Source organism: Tiliqua scincoides, chromosome 7 (assembly GCF_035046505.1).
Source record: "Tiliqua scincoides isolate rTilSci1 chromosome 7, rTilSci1.hap2, whole genome shotgun sequence".
Taxonomy (NCBI): Eukaryota; Metazoa; Chordata; class Lepidosauria; order Squamata; family Scincidae; genus Tiliqua; species Tiliqua scincoides.
The window spans coordinates 31,177,275-31,196,263 of record NC_089827.1 but is presented as its reverse complement, the minus strand read 5'-3'; the positions used below and the strand labels follow the sequence as shown (position 1 = coordinate 31,196,263).

At 44.1% G+C, this 18,989-nt stretch overlaps 1 protein-coding gene across 2 annotated transcripts in view; it reads left to right on the top strand.

Moving 5' to 3' along the window:
- Nucleotides 1-18,989, top strand: part of MKLN1 (muskelin 1) — a 163,680-nt gene that overhangs the window by 109,662 nt on the left and 35,029 nt on the right. For both annotated transcript variants that reach the window (XM_066634642.1, XM_066634643.1), the window contains 3 exons: nucleotides 6,780-6,992; nucleotides 9,895-10,116; nucleotides 18,347-18,476. In XM_066634642.1, coding sequence (XP_066490739.1) covers nucleotides 6,780-6,992; nucleotides 9,895-10,116; nucleotides 18,347-18,476 — 565 coding nt within the window. The remainder of the gene's footprint in view (nucleotides 1-6,779; nucleotides 6,993-9,894; nucleotides 10,117-18,346; nucleotides 18,477-18,989) is intronic.

Sequence of the window (18,989 nt, the reverse complement as noted above, 5' to 3'; positions counted from 1 at the left end):
GTGGGCTGGAATGTATGGAAGGAGGTGGTCTTTCAGGTAGCCTGGACCCAGGTCATGGAGGGTCTTAAAGGTTAGAACTGGCACCTTGAATTGGGTCCAGAAGTGTAAGGGCAGCCAGTGTAGGTGCTAGAGCAGTAGTCCAACTGAGTCAAAATGTCTGACCCTCATTACCACTTGGGCTGCCACATTCTGCACTAATTGCAGTATCCAAATTGTTTTAGCAGGTAGCCCCACATACAGTAGATTGCAGTAGTCCAGTCATGAGGTTACTAAAGCATGGGGCACTGTTGCCAGGTCTAAGCTGCTCAAGTATGGTTTCAGTTGGTGTACCAGTTTAAGCTGGGTGAACGCAATTCTAGATACTGCTGCTACCTGATTTTCCAGGGAGAGTTGAGAGTCCAGGAGAACTCTTAAGCTGCGCACCTGTTTTTGTAAAGGGAGTGCAACCCCATTCAAAGTGGGTAGATGATTCCATGCCTTCATCGTGAGTTTCTTGACCAGGAGAACGTCTGTCTGTTCAGGATTTAATTTCAGCTTATTACCTTTCATCCAGTCTCTAATGGCATTCAGACAGTGTTCCAGGACTTCCATCACTTCCTCAGAGCAGAATGGCGAGATAGAGTTGGGTGTCATCCGCATATTGGTGGCATCCCACACCAAATTCCCAGGTGATCTCCCCCAGTAGTTCATGTAGATGTTAAAAAGCATTGGGCAGGAGGTCTGGTCTAGAGGGTAGAGCCTCCGTTAGCCCGAAGATAACATCAGAAGGTCGCCAGTCCAAGGACACCGGCAGCTCCCTGAACGGCTGAGAATGGCGAGACCTTGAAGCAGCTGACAAGCCCAGCTGAGTGATTCCACCTGCTCTTGGTGTGAGCAAGAAGCGTCTTGGCTGCCCTCCATTTGAGAGATGGAGCTGCTTGTCAGCCTGCGTGGGAGAATTGGAGGCCAGAAGTGAGACCAAACCAAGAAGATCCATTCTGAAATGTTGTTGGTTCTTGAAAGAGAAAACCTCTATGATTGTAAAAATCCCCTTGAGGGATTTAGAAATGCCTGCCTATGTAAACCGCCTTGAATAAAGTCAGAGGAGTAATCCAATGACCAGAAATGCGGTATATAAATACCAAGTTATTATTATTAGCTATAGGATAGAACCATGTGGCACCCCATATTGTAAGGGCCAGGGTACAGAGTAAGTATCACCTAGCATCACCAACTGTTAGATAGAAAGGAGTGGAACCATTGCAGAGCAATGCCCCCAAGCCCTAGTTTGGCCAGTTGATCCAGGAGGATACCATGGTCAATGATGTTGAAGGCTGCTGAGAGATCCAGTAGGACCAGCAGGGACGCACTACCCCATCAAATCCTTGGCAAAGGTCATCTATCACAGTGACCATAGCTGACTCTGTTCCAAAACCTGACCTGAAGCCAGATTGGAAGAGGTTCAAATAGTCCTTCTCACATAGGAACCCCTGGAGCTGGGATGCCACCACTCGCTCAATCACTTTCCCTGAGAAAGGAAGATTGGACCCTGGTCGATAGTTAAGGGCCCAATCCTATCCAATTTTCCAGTGCTGGTGTAAAAATGCCAATGGGGCGTGCACTGCACCCTGTTGTGGGGAAGTAATCACAGAGACCTCCTCAAGGTAAGGGAACATTTGTTCCCTTACCTCTGAGCTGCATTGCAGCTGCAGCGGTGCTGGAAAGTTGAATAGGATTGGGCCCTAAGTTGGTGGAGACCAGATGTGGTTTTTTAAGGAGAGGGTGCACAGTTGCTGTTTTAAGGATATTGGGCACCACTCCCTCCCTCAGGGATGAATTTGCAGTGGGTTCCATCCATTTGGCTAGCCCTGCCCATGCATCTTGAAGTAGCCAGGCAGGGCAAGGGTCAAGTTGACAAGAAGATGGTCTCAAGCTCCCGAGGATCTTATCCACATCCTCAGGCTTTGTTAGTTGAAAGGAATCTCTAATGATGGAGCTGGACGATGTCAAAGGAACAGCTACTGGAATAGTTGAGTCAGAGTCCAGTTCATTATGAATACGATCAATTTTCTCTGCAAAATGCTTTGCAAACTCATTGAAGTGCTCAACTGATAACTCCATTTCATTTGCTGATGGAGCCAAGTGGAGGAGTTCACGAACTACTCGAAAAAGCTCAAATGGTCAGCTTTTTGCCCTAGTTCCATGCCTTTTTCTTTAAAGCACGCACTGTATTCTTTCAAAAGCTGATGCTGCTAAACCTCAAAAGGTTTTTGGTCAACTGTTTCTTTCTTAGTTCATTCTTAGCTTTATGCAAGTATGTTGCAGAAATTATGAACAGATGTTTCTAGGGCCAGTTCTATCAAAATGTTCCCGCAGGAGCACTTTGGAATGATTTCCAGGAAGGAATGCATGTCGAAACAGAGTGAAAAATCATGCAGACATTTTAGGGCAGTGCCCCCACGTGAGCATGACTTGACCGATGTGGCCTTACCTCCTGTACTGGCCTCCCTCCTCACTTGGTGGCACAAACGTGCCTTATGGCCTTGTGACACCTTGGGGCCAGCACAGGGGACATGCACTGGCCTACCCTAGGGTTGAGATTGCGCTGTCAGTTATATACCTATGCCAGTGCATTTATCGTTTTAATCCATAAGCTATTGCTTTATAGATACTATGCAAAAGAGAAGATGGACATGGAGGGAAGAGGAAAACAAGGGAATTCAGGTGCCTTCACTACTGCTGGGCAGGGTTCTGGGAAGGTAGACAAATGGCAGTCATTCTTAGCCAAGCAATGGAGGGGGGAGACCTTGTTTTCTCTCCACTCAGAGGCAACTAGGTGGAATGCTAGTTCCATTTCACTCACCAGGCATATCTTTGGGACTGGAACAATATAATAATATCTATAAGATGATAAACATGTGGCTGGGTTGTGCCACTTCAGACTGCAGGTGAACTTTCAGATCAAGTCCTGCATGAAGAAAACTGTCAAGGAAGGCCCAGCTAAGTTAGAACCTGTCTCCCTGACATGGCATTTTCCTGTGTGCAGAGATTTGTTGTTGTTGAAATATTTCATGCTCTAGGCTGCCATCTGGAATCTGAAGTAGTGCAGCCCAGAAATGTGGTTTATCACCTTTAAATGCAATTTGTGAGAACTAGGCTGAAGTTAAATACCCTTATAGCATAAATTCAAATATGAGATTTGATATTAATTTTGGGATATTCTCTGACTGAATGACAGGTTCTCATGGCTAAATAAGAAAATATCTAGTAAATTTCAATATTGCTGTGATTCATCATGGATTTACAACCTTACGGAAGAATGATACTGGCTGTTCTGAACAAATGCATCTATTTCTTGAGAGTGCTCAAGGAAACATGAAGCATCCAGCTTTTTAAATATAAATATAAGACATTAAAGCCCTCCTTGTTAAAGGAACCAAGTCACTCTTTCTATATAATGTTATTCAATGTGCATTCATGAATGTCCTCTGTTTACAGCCTTAATCATTCAATCATGTTGCAGTGGGAAGGACATTCATCTCTGTTTTCCCCTCTTTGTTTCCATACAAAGCTTCCTGAGTAAAGAAACAATTTCTTGTACATGTTGCTACTTCCTAACATGTGGATAAATTTGGGAGCTCCTCAGGCTGAGACTATCTGTGTTGTGTGCACTTTTTAACCTGAGTCGTTTGTTAAGGTAGCCTATACAGTGGTTCTCAAACTTAGGGAGAGTTTTACTTCATAAGTAAGTTTTTGTGGGGGAGGGGCTGGGGCAGAGATGCAATCACCAGGATTGTGTCACTAATGAGGATGAAAGGGAGCTATTTTTACTTACTGAGGGCTGCTGGCAGCTGCAGAAGTTGCGGGGAGCCCCGAGCAGCCCTACTCGGGGCTTCCTGATGCTTAGCACACTGAGAAAAACCGGTTGCTAAGCTCGTCTTGGTTGCTTAGCAACCGGTTTTTCTCAACTTTCTAATGTCAACATTCTAAGCATTGGGGAACCCTGTGGAGCTCAGGGCTCCTCACAACTCCTGCTGTTGCCAGCAGCCCTCAATAAGTAGAAATAGCCCTCTTTCATCCCTATTAGTGACATGATCCCGGGGATCCTCCCCTTCCCCACCCCTTAAAGGGACGGGGGAAGATTTACACAAGCTGGTGGGTCATGACCCACCAGTTTGAGAACCACTGGTCTATAACTTCACTTGTGTGTGAATATTGGTCAGTCCTCTCTAAACTGGCTGCTTTCAAATTGGCTTCATTGTGGGCAGTTTAGATTGACTGCTGCTTTAACCTGAAGGAGAGATTGGAAAGGTTGTTTTCATTTAAAATCTCACATCTTCTGTAGCTCAGTAAAGAGAGAATCTGAATGGAAGAGCCACAGTCACATATGATTTAATGATATGAACTCTTACTCTTAAGTCTGCCATGCCCAACAGATTATATTCAAATGTGCATTGGGTTTAACATTTCCCTCTTCTGTAGGTGGTTCATGGGCTACTTTTTCTTCATTAATCTGTTCCATAGTGCTCATGATTTCTTGTTTTTTGGTATCCTTAGCTCTCCAGTTGCATGTCGGAGTGTGCCGTTAAAGGGCCTTAGGCTTCTTTACTATTGATTTTTAAAGTACAGGTCATATATAATTGGTTGTTGGCAAACATGGCAAGATGCTTTTTGGGCTCTAGGCATGTACAACGCTGACCAAATCTTAGCAACCTGAATGCCCTCAATTAATCTGGGAGTGGTTAAAATTGGTAGCATTTTAATCATTTAGACTGGGTCTGAGTTGTCATGGTCAAGTTGAGGTGGGTTCTTGAGGTGGAATGGGAAGCCTCCACAAAAATATCTGAGATTTTCAGCCCTTCCCAGTGCCCAGTTCAGTGTAAATTCTTACATTTCGAGCATAGCACTATCAGGACCCACCTGGCTTTACAAGTCTAAAAACAAATAAAATGGACCTTACCAACGAAGCCTCTGTTTTACTCTTTGGGGGGGGGGTGCTGTCTTCTGGAGCATTTGTTGAGCTCCACTTTCATCAGATTGGGACCATGCAGCTAGCCTTGCATTCCCCTTTGCCTGACTTGACCAGAAGCCGAGGCACATTTGCTTACTCATGAGTAAACGTGACCGTGTGGCTTACTTTCGCTTTCCATGGGGCTCAATACATTCGTCTGCTTGGAGGGAGGGACATCCTTTTTGGGTGTTTTTGGGGGGCTGCTTTCATTGGATAGGAACCATTCTGGTGTCATTGGATTCCTCTCAGCCTGCCCTTTCCGACGAACTATGGCAAGTTTGCCTACTTGCGAGTAAATGTGTGATATAGCTCAGTTTCATTTTCCATAGGGTTCCATACATTTTTTTGTTTCTGGGTTTTTGGCCATAACTTTTGATGGAAAGGAGATTTCCATCAAATCTGGTTTTTTGCATTGCATTCCGCTGGAAATTCCGCATCCAACAGTACTACTTATATAGCATATGGGGTTATTCTGAACCTCTGCGATGTTAGGGCATTTGTGGTGTCACACCCCCAAGGGTGGTACCCAGGGCAGACCACTCACTGCCCCCCGCTAGCTACGCCACTGGGGGAGTGAATCTCATGTGATGATGGAGCTCATGTGATGATGGAGTCTTGTATCATTTTGATCGAGTTTCAGTTTGAGCCTTTTTAGTGTAAAATGATCTTATCTATCCACCAGAATTTGAGGCATGGTGACTAAACAACCCAATCCTATGAATGTCTACTCAGAAAAGTTTCATTGAGTTCAAGGGGGCTTATTCCTAGAAAAATGTGCATAGAATTGCAGCCTAACCAACAACTGTATGTCAGAACATCCTTCCATTCTCAGTCATTGAAAACTGTATAAAGTGTAGAAAATGTTAAACGTGGTTGTTTTCTTGACACATAATGGTGTTAGATGTTTAAATTCACGTAATCTAATTCTTACTTTAAAGAGCTTGTTCTTTGTATTTGGGGTTTCTGAGTTTTCAGAATATTCTAACAACTTGCAGAGTTTGGAAACTTTCTTGTGTCCTCCTGGCTTACAAAACAGTCATGCTATTATCTGTTTGAAGTAAAGGAAGCAAATTGCTTTAGTTAAAAGGGACTGTGAAATGAGTAGGAAGCTAGAAGGTTCTATTTGTTTCTTGTAAAATGTTGCATGGATATTAGAACATATTGCAAATGTGACTAAGGAGTGACTCATCTTCAGGATTTGTCTTCCCGCTCCTAGTAAATCTTTCCATGTTGATTATCTGGTGTTAGTGATTCAGAGTGCTTCTAGTTATTCCTATAAACTTGACTAAATGTTGTGGTTCTGAACATTCTGCTTGCTGAGACTTACTAATATTCATGCTTGTATGGTGCAACAAGGAAAAGCAAAGAGCAGAAGAAGTTGCTATTCACACTAAACAACAGAGTGGCTTAGTGCCAGCTTCCGAAAGGAAAACCGATAGTGATATATATAAAGGATGACTGCATTTCTTAGGAGAAATCCTGTGGCTTTCTGAATAACGCAAAGCATTCCAGAAAATTATCACATAATTTGAATCCCATCCTTCTTCAAAGAGCTTCCTCCCCCCATGTTATCTTTTCAGTAGTCCTGTGAAATGGGTCAGGCTTCAGGTGACATGAGTGGACCAATGTCACCTGTGAGTTTCATGGCTGAGAAGGATTTGAACTTGGGTCTCCTCAGTCCTAGTTTCAGCTCCCTAGCCACTACATCACACTGGGTGCCGCACATGAGTTTATTTTCATCTGAACCATAAAAAGACACAGCTTAGTTTCTGTTTTCTCTGCTCAACAGAATGGTCCCAGTGCCAGGTCTTGTCACAAGATGTGCATTGACATCCAGCGAAGACAGATCTACACACTAGGTCGCTACCTGGACTCCTCTGTGAGGAACAGCAAGTCTCTAAAAAGTGACTTCTATCGCTACGACATTGACACTAACACATGGATGCTGCTAAGTGAAGATACTGCTGCAGATGGAGGCCCCAAACTGGTCTTTGATCATCAGGTCAGTCTAGCATGTTCACTAAGAGTAATGGCATATAGAATTGGAGGCTTGTTCTATAGCTCAGTGTTGACCAGTCATTAAGCCTAAACGTTGTTGGAATCACAGCATCTACTGTTTTTCTTTCATCTTAACTCCCATCCCTGGCTACTGTACCTACAGTCCCAACCTTTACACAGTCATCCTTTCCCAGCTTAGCCAGCTATCTCCAGTGACTACTTTACAAGAAGGGCAAGATGTTTAGTATGTAAACCAAACAAATTTTAAAAAGCTAAAATGTGATTTTCAAAGTGCAAAATCATCAAACAGCACACTGCTGAAGTCACAGTCCTCTGCATCTGTTCAATCTCTGCCTAAACAAGCAAGTATTGCAGTGCTTATTGCACTGGATGATGATTCAGCTTTAATGAACCTTGGGCAAAAGAGGTCCAGAAGTAGAGCTATCCAGAAATTGTCCTTGTTATCTATCTGACAGGTTTATTTAGAGAGGTTTATTTAGGGGAATTAATATACAGGTTGAGTCTTGGTATTTGCAAGGGTTCTGTTCCCAGAACTCATGTGGGTGACAAAAATCGCATTAAAGCAAATCATTTGAAAAACAGTATCCCTTTGCTAGACAATTTAAAACAGCCTTGCTTACCTTTGTGATCCTTCTCATTGTGTTGAGATAAAACTGCAGGTGAAATATCCATGGATAATTACATTATATGTTTATAATGTATAGAGCTGACAGCTCTGGAACATAGGATCGTTAGACTGGATAACAAATCAGCAGAATGCTGAGAATTCCCCTTCCCTCAATAAAGAGACTGACAGAGATTATTTTCTTCAGAGACCACAGTTTTATGATAAAAGAATAAAGATAGAAATATTGCATGCTAATAATGTTTCTGTGCCCTAAAACAGTGTACTTTGGTCCTGTCCTATCATGGTGGTTGTATGAAATGCTGTATGGTGCATCTGAATAAATTGGAAAGGTTCACTTTAAAAGGGAAGGATTGTTAGGAGTCCCTACTGTACCACCCCAGCGTCCAACTGCTAAACACAGGGAGGGAAAGTGGGGGGGGGGGAGTAAAAGGTTTCCAAGCTACTTGCTTTCCTGAAGGGGAATCTGGCACTTCTTTGCTGATGTTCAGAGCAGAGGTTTCTGAGCAGCATGGAGACTCAATCCGGTGGCAACGTACGCAGTTGCACACAGGAAGAGTGACTCTTTCTGTTTTAAATCCTTCTATATTTAAGGTGTTCTGGAGTTGCTGCTACATGCCACTCTGGAGATAGGCTTATTCACTATGCTATCAGGAAGGAAGATTGGGGTTTGGAGTACCCTCCTGTAGAGGTGTGTCTTTGGTGTCTGAATGGTTTGGGGGGTAATGTACCTTTTTGTAGCCCACAATTAAGGGAAATCAGAACATGGAAGGACAGGAGTTGTTGCCTAAGGCTAGATACTGGGAGCAGCTAGAATGCAAATGTTCACAAGGCAGGGGGAATGTATGGAACTAGAGTTGCATCATAGGTGCAAGCAAGGAGGTTACATGGTGACACTTAAAATTCAGATGTGTTACAGTATAACAGGTAAAAAGCAGAGATGGCAATCAGTTGCGTGGGGAGTACAAATACGAACTGGAGAGGATATGAGGAAACAAAGAAAGTGATGTTCAATGGGAATAGTGCAAACGGGAGATCGCACAAATAAGAGTATCCTCTTCCTTCCAGGGTGTGACTGGAAGGAACAGCACAGTCAGAAGGTCTTGACGCATGACCATAGTTCTTCAGGAACTTAGCCTGTGGCTCAGAAATGCTAGGCTGGCATCCATATATATTGACACATGAAATGTTCCTTGAGTAAAGGAAGCGGGGGAGATTTACTAGTAACAGGTGCTTTCAAACGCCCCAAGAGATTCTTGCCCCTTTAGAGATTACTGTTTTTCCTCCATGTATTCTGTGGAAGCTGGGAAGCAAGCCTCAGTCAGCAGAGCTGCCCTCTTCTTGGGGGAGATTTCTTGCTTCAAATTGTTGTGTTATTTGTGTTCATCTCTCTTCACAATGAGGTCAGGGAAGAGTCCCATACAAGTTAATGCCCAATTCCTGGATAGTAACACCTGGCCTACTGTGTAGGTTGAGAAGAAGGAAATAAATATCTAAGGAGTCTAAGGACTAGTTCTCACTATGATTACAATCTGTGTCTGGACAGTACAACTTCAGATTGCAGGTGGAACCTCACATGATTTGTGAAGGAAAAATGTCTTACATATAGTAAACTAGAAAGGGAGGAAGCTAGAATAGATGCCCTTCTTCATGATGTGCTACTTTTCTGCATGCTGAGTATTTTTATGTGTGGAGATGCTTTCGGTCATGTGAACCCTCACCTTCAATCTGAAACAGTACAGGGCAGGAAAAAGTTTATCACCAGTTTATCAACAAGTTAATACCAGGACCAACGTTGTTGAAATGTCTTTGTTTTTAATCAGCGCAGGAAAAGCCAGTGGTCCTAATTTGTCCTTTGGACCTCCTTCCTCAGGGGGAGTTGCTTCAGCTTATTGGCTGGCTTTTAAGAGAAGATGCAAGACTTCCAGCAAGACTTTAGTGACCTTTTGCAATGTTGTTTTAATTAAGTTTTGGAATTTTCGCTCAGGTCAAACATTCTCCCTCTAGCCACTAGACCACACCCCCTCTACAGTTGTGGCAAATATCTTTCAGAATAACAGGTATTTGGTAATGAAATGAAATTTAAGCCCAACTGTAGAGATTCAGGGAGTGGTTAAACTTCCAGATGCAATTCTGACATTTTTCAACACTGGCTTAAAAATGGCATTTTTAATTTGTAGGAAAAAGATTGTGAAACTGGCTTTTAAAGAAAAAAAGCCAATTTTCTTCTTCTTCTTCTTCTTCTTCTTCTTCTTTATAGATGTGTATGGATTCAGAGAAACATATGATCTACACCTTTGGTGGAAGAATTTTAACATGCAACGGCAATGTGGATGACAGCCGAACCAGTGAGCCACAGTTTAGTGGCCTCTTTGCTTTTGATTGTCGTTGTCGGGCATGGAAACTTTTGCGAGAGGATTCTTGTAATGCTGGCCCTGAGGACATCCAGTCCAGGATAGGACACTGCATGTTGTTTCATTCGGTAAGAACCAACACCAAGGCTCTGCTCTTTTATTCTGTAGCCAACTTAAACCCCCAAAACAAAGATCAAAAGTTAGGATTGCAAGCTTAATCAGCTAACACAGTGTTTACCAGACTTTGAGTCCAGACTCACCAGTGGATTGCAACCTGACTGATGGTGGTTTGTGAAACTGACAAACCGATAGCCACCTAGGAAAATGCATGGAGCCCTATGGCAAGTGAAACTGAGCCCCACTGCATGTTTTGATCAATTGGAAAAAGCAGGCTGAGAAGAATCCAGTGCCACCAGAATGGTCCTGATCCAATGAACACAGGCCCAAGAAGGAAGTCTTCCTCCTCCAAGCTGACAAATGTTTTGATCCCAATGGAAAGTGAAGCTGGGCCACACGTGCATTTACTTGTGAGCAGGCAAACGTTCCTTGGCCCCTATTGAAAGCCAGGTGAAGAGGAATGCAAGGCCACCAGAGTGGTCCCAAACCAATGAATGTGGAGCTCAACAAATGCTCCAGAAGGTGGCCCCCCACCATAGTACAAAAGATAAAAACAGAGGCATGAGCTGGTAAGGTGAAACATTTTTTAAGTCTCATAAAGCTAGATGGGTCTCACTACTGTGTCATTTTAAAAAGTGAGCCCCAGTACTAAAAGGTTGAGGAACCACTGAGCTAAGATATTAGTTTAATGGGCCAACTTTAATTGCTGTGGTTGTAAGTTAAGGGCATGCTTGTTATTTTTTTCTAAGTTACTATGGATTTGATGTGTTTCTGTAATAGTGGGAGAGAGAATACAAAACATGACATTTTCTCTCAAACTGTTAGTAGATTTTGTTGCTGTTGACCTTTTCCTCTTTCTCTCCTATTTCAGAAAGTTACAGTGGGCCCCTATATCCGCGGTATACTTAACCATAGAGGGCCCATGCCCCCAACCCCACCCCAAAGCTATACTCACCCTGGAGGCTCTTCCAAGCCTCTCAGAGGCCACGTGTGCCTGCCTGGGGCCTCTGCATGCCTCAGAATGGCTGTCTAGGCAAAAAAAAAATTCACTTCCAGTTCTATGAAAAAATCGGAAAGTGAAGTTTTTTGGCCTAAAGAGCCATTCTGAGCCCCACAGAGGCTGTGGGCAAATGCCCATGGTCTCTACAGGGTGCAGAAGAGCCTCCAGAGGGCAGGGGTGTCTGTGATATCCATAGATACAAGCATCCACAGGGGGTTCCGGAACGAAACCCCCGCAGATACAAGGGCACGCCTGTACTCGTATTGAGGTTTTGGTGATAGTAAGAATATTTATGCGCCACTTGTCAACAAATGTAGTTCACAAAGTGGTTTACATAGAAAAATAATTGATATGCAGGTGTTATCGTAATTGACAGAATTGATAAAGGGCCAGTGAGTCACTATATCATTTTGATCAGTTTCTAATCCTAATCAAAAGGATTTTGATTTTAAATATACCTTTATTTATAGGAGAACGTGTGGATTACGTATTCTCTGGAAGAGGAAGGGGTTAATTCTGGACTGTGTGGGTTGCCCCTCCTACTCCATGAGGCAGAGCTGGACTTGCTGTTGCTGTCTTCTCCTCTGGCGGTGGGCGGACACCCCAGCTCTGCCTCTCTTAGGGACAGGTTGCGTTCTTGTGAGCTCCATAGAGCTCAGCAGTTGTTTTTTCTTTTCCTCATCCCTGCTGGTCCCATCCCATACCCCAACCCCTGGCCTCCCTCGATTGTCTCCCTCACCCTTCCCTACCCTTCCCTGTATGAGATAGGGAGCAGTCACAACTTGTGGGCAGCGCTGGGTATTTTCGCTGACCGCAGAACCTCATGGTCAGCTACCTACAGTGCATCCGCGCACCAGCTGGGAATCTCCTTTTCAGCTCATTTCAGGCCAGGGAAAGCTGAGTGGCAGGCAGCAGAAGCAAGTCAGGGGAGATGAGCAGCGAACAAACGTCTTTGCTTGTAAAAGCTGTCACGTTGAGCACTGTCTTCATTCTTCCCTGATCAACTCCTGGTGAGCCACAGACCCTGGAATTTTTTCCTGGCTTCGTGTGGGAGGGAAGTCTCTGTCAGTGTGTCTGTGCAGAGAAGCCCAGCATCAGTATATCCCCTTGGCGCAATGCGTGTACCAGACCTCAGAGGACACCAGGAGCTCCAGAGCACAACCCAGGAGCCAGGAAGTGGCGGCTTTTCTACCATGGGTGCAGCACAGAGAGGTAATGGCGGTGCAGGCAATGGAAGGCACTACAACTGAGCGCATGAAGGTGGAGCATCGCAGACCCCAGGAGGAAGGCAGCCCCAATCCGGGACCATCAAGTAAGGGGGGCAGAGCAATCCTCCAAGCCCCACCATGATATCCGTACTCTCATTAGGGAAGCCATGGATGGTGTGCTCAAGAAAGAATTACTCTCCATCATAAAAAAGACTCTAAAGAAGACCAAAAAGCCCCAAAAAAGGGACATGTCCCAAGCCGTTTTTTCCTTTTTATCCTCCTCCAGCGAGAGCCCAGGGAGCCTTCTTCCTCCCTGGGCTAAGCACACCAAGAAGGGCAAAAAGCTAAAGAAAGCAAAGAGGGCAAAGAAGTCACGTTCCAAAAAGCATTAAGCCATATTCCAAAATGCCCTGGCTAGCCTCATTAGCTACGGGTGATCTCTGCTGGACAGCCATGCCATCGAGAGGGTGCCACAGAAAGGCAACTCATTTTTCCTCATTTCCAAGAGGAACAGGGACACAAGGGCCATATTTAAAATAATTGAACCACTTTCTCCAGGATCTGGCGCTTAATCATGGCAGCCCTGGACGAGGGTGACTTCCTTACCTGGATAGACATCTCTGATGCTTTTTTGCATATTCCAATCTGGCAACCACACCACCTCAGATTCTGCTATGGAAAGGATCATTACCAGTACAGGGCCATGCTGTTTGGGTTGATGGCAGCTCCAGGGTCTTTAACCAAGATCTTTGTGGCCCTCGTAACCTCCCTCAGGCAGCAGGGGTTAGCCCTTTACCCTTACCTAGAGAACATCCTTATCAAATCCCAGTCCAGGACTCAAGCTCTGCAGAATCTGCAGGACACAATGGACTCCCTGGACAGGCATGGCTTCATGAAAAATGAGCAAAAGAGTTCAGTGATTCCTCTCCAGCAGCTAGAGCATCTGGGGCTGTTGGTAGACACCTTAGCCTTACACGTATCCCTCTCCCAGGAGAGACAGAGTTCCCTAGAAACCCTCCTGAGAAATACCATCAGGGCAAGGGAGGTGGATCTCATGGAGCTAGCCACCCTGCAGTGGCTCATGGTCACCTGGTCACAGGCTCTCCAGGCAATCTTTGTCCTCTCCAGGCAATCTTCACCTAGTAGAGAGGAGAGGCGCACCAACCCATTCCAGTGACAGACCAACTCAGGAACTGGTGGTTGACCCCAGGGAAACTCTTGGAGACCTTGTCCCACATAGTCATGACTACAGATGCCAGCCTCCTGGGCTGTGGGGCCCATATGCAGGATATTCTAAGACAGGGGCTCTGGGGGCCAAAGGAGAGCCAGTGCAGTATCAGCTGGTTGGAACTTTAGCCCATTCTATTGGCCCTAAAACATATCCTCAAGCCCATGTCTTAGTCAGAAGAGTCAACATGATGGCAAAGGACTATGTAAATCTGCAAGGTGGCACAAGGTTCGGGCTTCTGATGCAGGAGGCCTTCAAGCTCCTCCAGTGGACAGAGAACAACGTGGCTTTCCTGAAGGTGGAGCATCTTGTGGAGGCATCAGTATCATGACAAACTGGCTCAGCTGCCAAATGGCCTTCACTTGGAGATGTTCGCAAGGATTACCTCCAGATTTGGTCATCTAGTTCTGGATCTGTTTGCCTCAAGGGAGAATACTCAGCTGGCAAGCTGAGCACTCTGGAAGCAGAGGGTGTAGATGCCCTCCAGTGCCAGTGGCTGCAGGGCTTTCTGTACGCCTTTCTGTCTCATCCCTTCTGCTGCTAATCCTATACAGCAGGCATGTCCAACAGGTAGATCGCGATCTACCTGTAGATCGCGGAGGGGTCAGAGGTAGATCACCAGCCCCACTTGGCTCCATCTCTCCAGCAGTTCGCCCCGTCGCTAGGAGAGAGCTCGTGCTGGCAGGTCATCTGCTGAGGGTTTGCTGCCGCTGCTGATCCTTTCCTGTCTTTTTTCCCTGCCTACGGGAATCTTGCCTGAGGGTGTATTGGGAGCGCTTGTTGTTTTCATGCCAATAGTTTGTGGGTACCCCAGGGGGCCGCCGCCCACACCCCGCGACGATACGCCACAGGCCCGGCGTCATACCTGGTCTCCTGCCTCTCAGAATCACCCATTCCTGCCCCCGCCCCAACACCCCTTAGAAGTGTGTTATATACTAGGTGATATCCATTCGCCCGGGCTTTAACTGAATACACTTACCATATTAGTTGTGTCGTGTGCTGGTCGTTGGTTGTTTTATAGTTCGCTTTCATTAAACGTTTTCGGGCAGACACAACAAAGTGTCAAGAATTTGGTGATTTGGGCGGGCTATTCCAATTTTGTTCTAACTTACCTATGCCTTGCCTTTGAATTGGTTCAAACCACTGTGACTTTTGCTTGCCTCTGCAATTTTATTTTGCCTAGCCTTTGTGTTGATTCTACACTGCAATTTTATTTCACCTTGCCTTTGTATTGATTCTACACTGTGTGCAGAATTTATTAAATTGCGTGTATTAAATTTGAACTTGTTTGGCGGTATTTGATTTTATCTGGTTTGCTGGACAGGTGTTTGAGTTTTTTTGATGATTGTTTGGTGGTATTTGATTATTGGTGCCAGTATGATGAATTCTTATTTTTACTTTTAGAACTGTATGTGTGGTTTTGGCATCTCCAGTCCTTGTATTGCACATCATCCAGAGGTCTTCAGTTCCTGTTGATCTTTAATACTTTGGGACAGTGACAGTTTTGGACCAGATTCAGCCAGTGCTTTACTAACTTAGCAGATTTGGCCTTCTTACATCCAGCCAGCCCAGTATAACGAAGATGAGTGTTCCAAAGAAGAGCAAAACCTACCACTTTCATGATGAATGGGAAATGGACTACTTCTTCATCATGGTGAAAGACAAGTGCTGTTGTCTAATTTGTAACTCCCCAGTATCCTTGTCCAAAAAGGGTAATCTGGAACGTCATTATAAGGCTCTGCATAGCAATAAGTTTGATGCTGATTTTCCACCCAAAAGTGAAGTTCGTAAACTGAAGCTCAAAGAACTTAAATCGAAATTGGCTACTCAGCAACAGTTGATGGCGAAGCATAGCATCCTTCCAAGTCAGCAACCTGATCACAAAGAAATGCAAACCTTTTACTGAAGGGGAATTTGTAAAAGATTGTTTTCTTGAAGCAGCTGACAATCTTTTTGAAGGATTTAAAAAGAAGAGATCATAGCTGCTATTCAAGATGAACAATTGTTAAGAAACATCGTTGTGCGGCAAATAGAAAAGATGTGTGGAGACACAACTGAACAATTGTTGGAGGATGTTTCAAATTGTGTTGCTTTCTCACTCCAACTGGATGAATCTACAGCCATAAGAGACATAGCTCAGTTACTAGTCTTTATCCGGATGGTTTTTGAAGACTTCAGTGTTAAAGAAGAACTACTTGGAATGATTTCTTTAAAAGGGAGAACTACTGGTCAGGAAATATTCAGTTCTTTCCGTTCTTTTGTGACAAAGTGTAATCTTCCATTGCATAGACTTGTTTCCATCACTACTGATGGAGCAAAAGCAATGACAGGTGAGGTTAACGGTTTCATAGCCCTCTGTAGACAGCATGACGACTTCCCAGATTTCCTTTCTTACCACTTGCACCAGCAAGTTTTGGCAAACGAGAGACTCAATACAAAGACCGTCATGGACATCACTTCCAAAATTGTAAATTCAGTTCATGGAAGATCACTTCAAAGACGGCTTTTCAATCTCACTCTTGATGAAGGGACAGCGGAAATCATTTTGCGCACAGGTGTAAGGTGGCTAAGTAGGCACAAATTTCTGCAAAGATTTTGTGATTTGCTGAATGAAATAAGAAGTTTTTTGAAGGAGCAGGGAGATGACCAAGCAGAGTTGGAAGATGAGGAGTGGTTATGTGATCTGGCATTTCTTGCTGACTTTACAGGCGAACTAAATGATATGAACCTTGAACTACAAGGTAAAAACAAATGCATTGGCAAGTTGATGAGTATAGTTTCATCCTACAAGAGCAAATTTGAGCCAATGATGACTGACCTTGCAAACAACACTTTTGATCATTTTCCTAATACGCAGGACCATCTGGGACAATATCCAAATTTTGTTTTTCAGAATGAAAAGTATGTGACAGAAATCTGTTGTGTTATCTAGGAATTAGAAAATAGATTCTGTGACTTCCAAAAAATTGGAACAGTTGTGGAGTACTTGTCATACCCATTCAAAGTAGATGTGGACATTAAACTGCAGCTGCTATCAGTAAAAATTACTCATTTAACAAGCCATCTCTTGAAAACGAAATATTAACTCTTAATAATAATAAATAAATAATAAACTTTATTTATATCCCGCCCTTCTCCCTAAAGGGACCCAGGGCGGCTAACAACATGTAAAAAACAAATTTAAAAACATAAATTAGGACAAATAGCGGATTAAAAAAAATGACATTTTTCTCAAGACCCGTGCTGAGCAAGAATCGTTTTGGAAGCTAGTGCCTAGAGAAAAATTTCCCAACTTGAGAAGATGCAGTGAAGCTGTACACTCCTGTTTTGGTTCAACTTATTTGTGTGAATCTGCGTTTTCCCATCTGAAAATGACAAAGACTACACAACGTTCCAACGTGACAAGTGAACATCTCCAGGATTCCCTGAGACTGGCCCTCATGCAATATTCACCCAACTTCAAAAAGCTGGTGGATGAAATGCAGGCTCAGACATCTTACTAATGAGCAAGAGCGAAATATTTAAGATTGTGCAAGATCAGCCTGGATCAATACTCGACCTAAATTTAACACAAATTACTCAATAAAAGTTAAAGAAAGTTATTAAGACAGTTAAAGAAAGTTATTACTCAATAACTTTAAGAAAAAAATGTACTTTCCATTTCCCCTTGCAGTTCTTACTGGATCTTTGTCTCTCTGTTTTGTTTTTGCTTAATTTGCTTAACAGCTGATCACATCCAAGTAAATGACGGAAGGTTCATTAAAAATGGGGGGGGGGAATCCTCCAAAACTTTATTGGGTTAAAATTTAATTTGAAACTAATTTGAAACTTAATTTTCATGGTGGTAGATCACCGGCACTTTTGGCCGGAAAAAGTAGATCACGACCTGTTCGAAGTTGGACATGCCTGCTATACAGAATCAGGTAAGAAGGGACAGAGGTTCTTCTGGTGGTTCTCGCCAGCCATGGTTCTTGGTGATAACTCATATGGCAGCAGCTGGATTGGCCCCTTCCTGTCAGGCCAGACCTGTTAAGTCAGGGACCCCTTTTACACCCCAAGCTGGAGATCTTCTTCCTGACAGCCTGGCGATCGAGCGGGCAGCACTGACTCAGTGTCATTACCCATAGGGAGTATTGAGCCTCCAGGAGGTGGTTCACCAACAAGGTTTACGGCTCCACATGGAAGCATTTTGTGCATTGAGGCAACTTCAAAGGGGTAAATGTCACCAAACCTAAGATTTGACACATCCTGGAGTTCTTGCAGAAGGAATTGGAAAAGGGGCTCAGCACCAGCATCCTAATATGAAAAGTGGCAGTGCTAAATAGTATTCACTCTACACTCCCATGTCAAGCTGTTTTGAAAGGGGTGGCACTCCTCAATTTCCCCACAGTTTTACCACTTGGGACCTGGGGAAGGTTTTGTCAGCTTTGATGGTGACCCCCTTCTAGACCATGGCCAAGGCCCCACTAAGGGAGGTAAGCCCTATGCTTGAAGCCCTATGCCTGGTCGGCATCACCTCAGACAGACAAGTCTCTGAACTGGGAACACTTTTGGTTAATCCCAACCTATGCGTTTTTCACTGGGACAAGGTGGTCCTATGACCAGACCCATTGTTCTTATCCAAGGTTAACTCACTTTTTCATCCATCAAGGTTAAAGAGGACTTTGAGGGTTTGACTTGATTTCTGCTGTTTGAGGAGACTGTGAAATAATTTTTGTGTGCATCTGGACCTTGCCCCATGTTCCTAGAAACTTGTACCATTGAGCATTTCAGGAATGTTTAAACCTCTTTCTCTCTTTCATCAGAAAAACCGTTGCCTATATGTGTTTGGTGGGCAGAGGTCAAAAACATACTTGAATGACTTCTTCAGTTATGATGTAGACAGCGATCATGTGGATATCATATCGGATGGCACAAAGAAAGATTCTGGGATGGGTAAGAGACTTAACTGCATTGATTTTTATTCTTAATACCAATGGAATGCTGTTAACCTTAGAAGTAGTAAATATCACATTGCAAGCAGGATATGGGGATATTGCACTGTGACAAGTTTACTCATATAATCAATACCCAGAATTGTTTTAGAGATTGTGTGTCATCATCTTCATTGATATTTTACCCCACTATGTCAGGTTGGTGAAAGAGAGAATGCAGCCTGCTCTCCCATCAACCCTTTTGTGACCCGTACCTCCTTTTGAAGGGCCAGGCCACTGCACAGCCCCATCATGATACTGCTACACCACCACGTTCACACTTGGATGCACCATCACACTTTGGGTAGGGCCTGGCCAGGTGAAGCAGTATGCCACAGTCCCTGTGGCAGCAGGGTCTGTCTAGTACCACCTGTCATACTGTGACATCTGGAACCATTGGCTGAAAAACACAATTCTAGATTTACAGCCCAATCCTAACTAAACCCCTGCTGCCAATACTGCCACACCAGTGGAG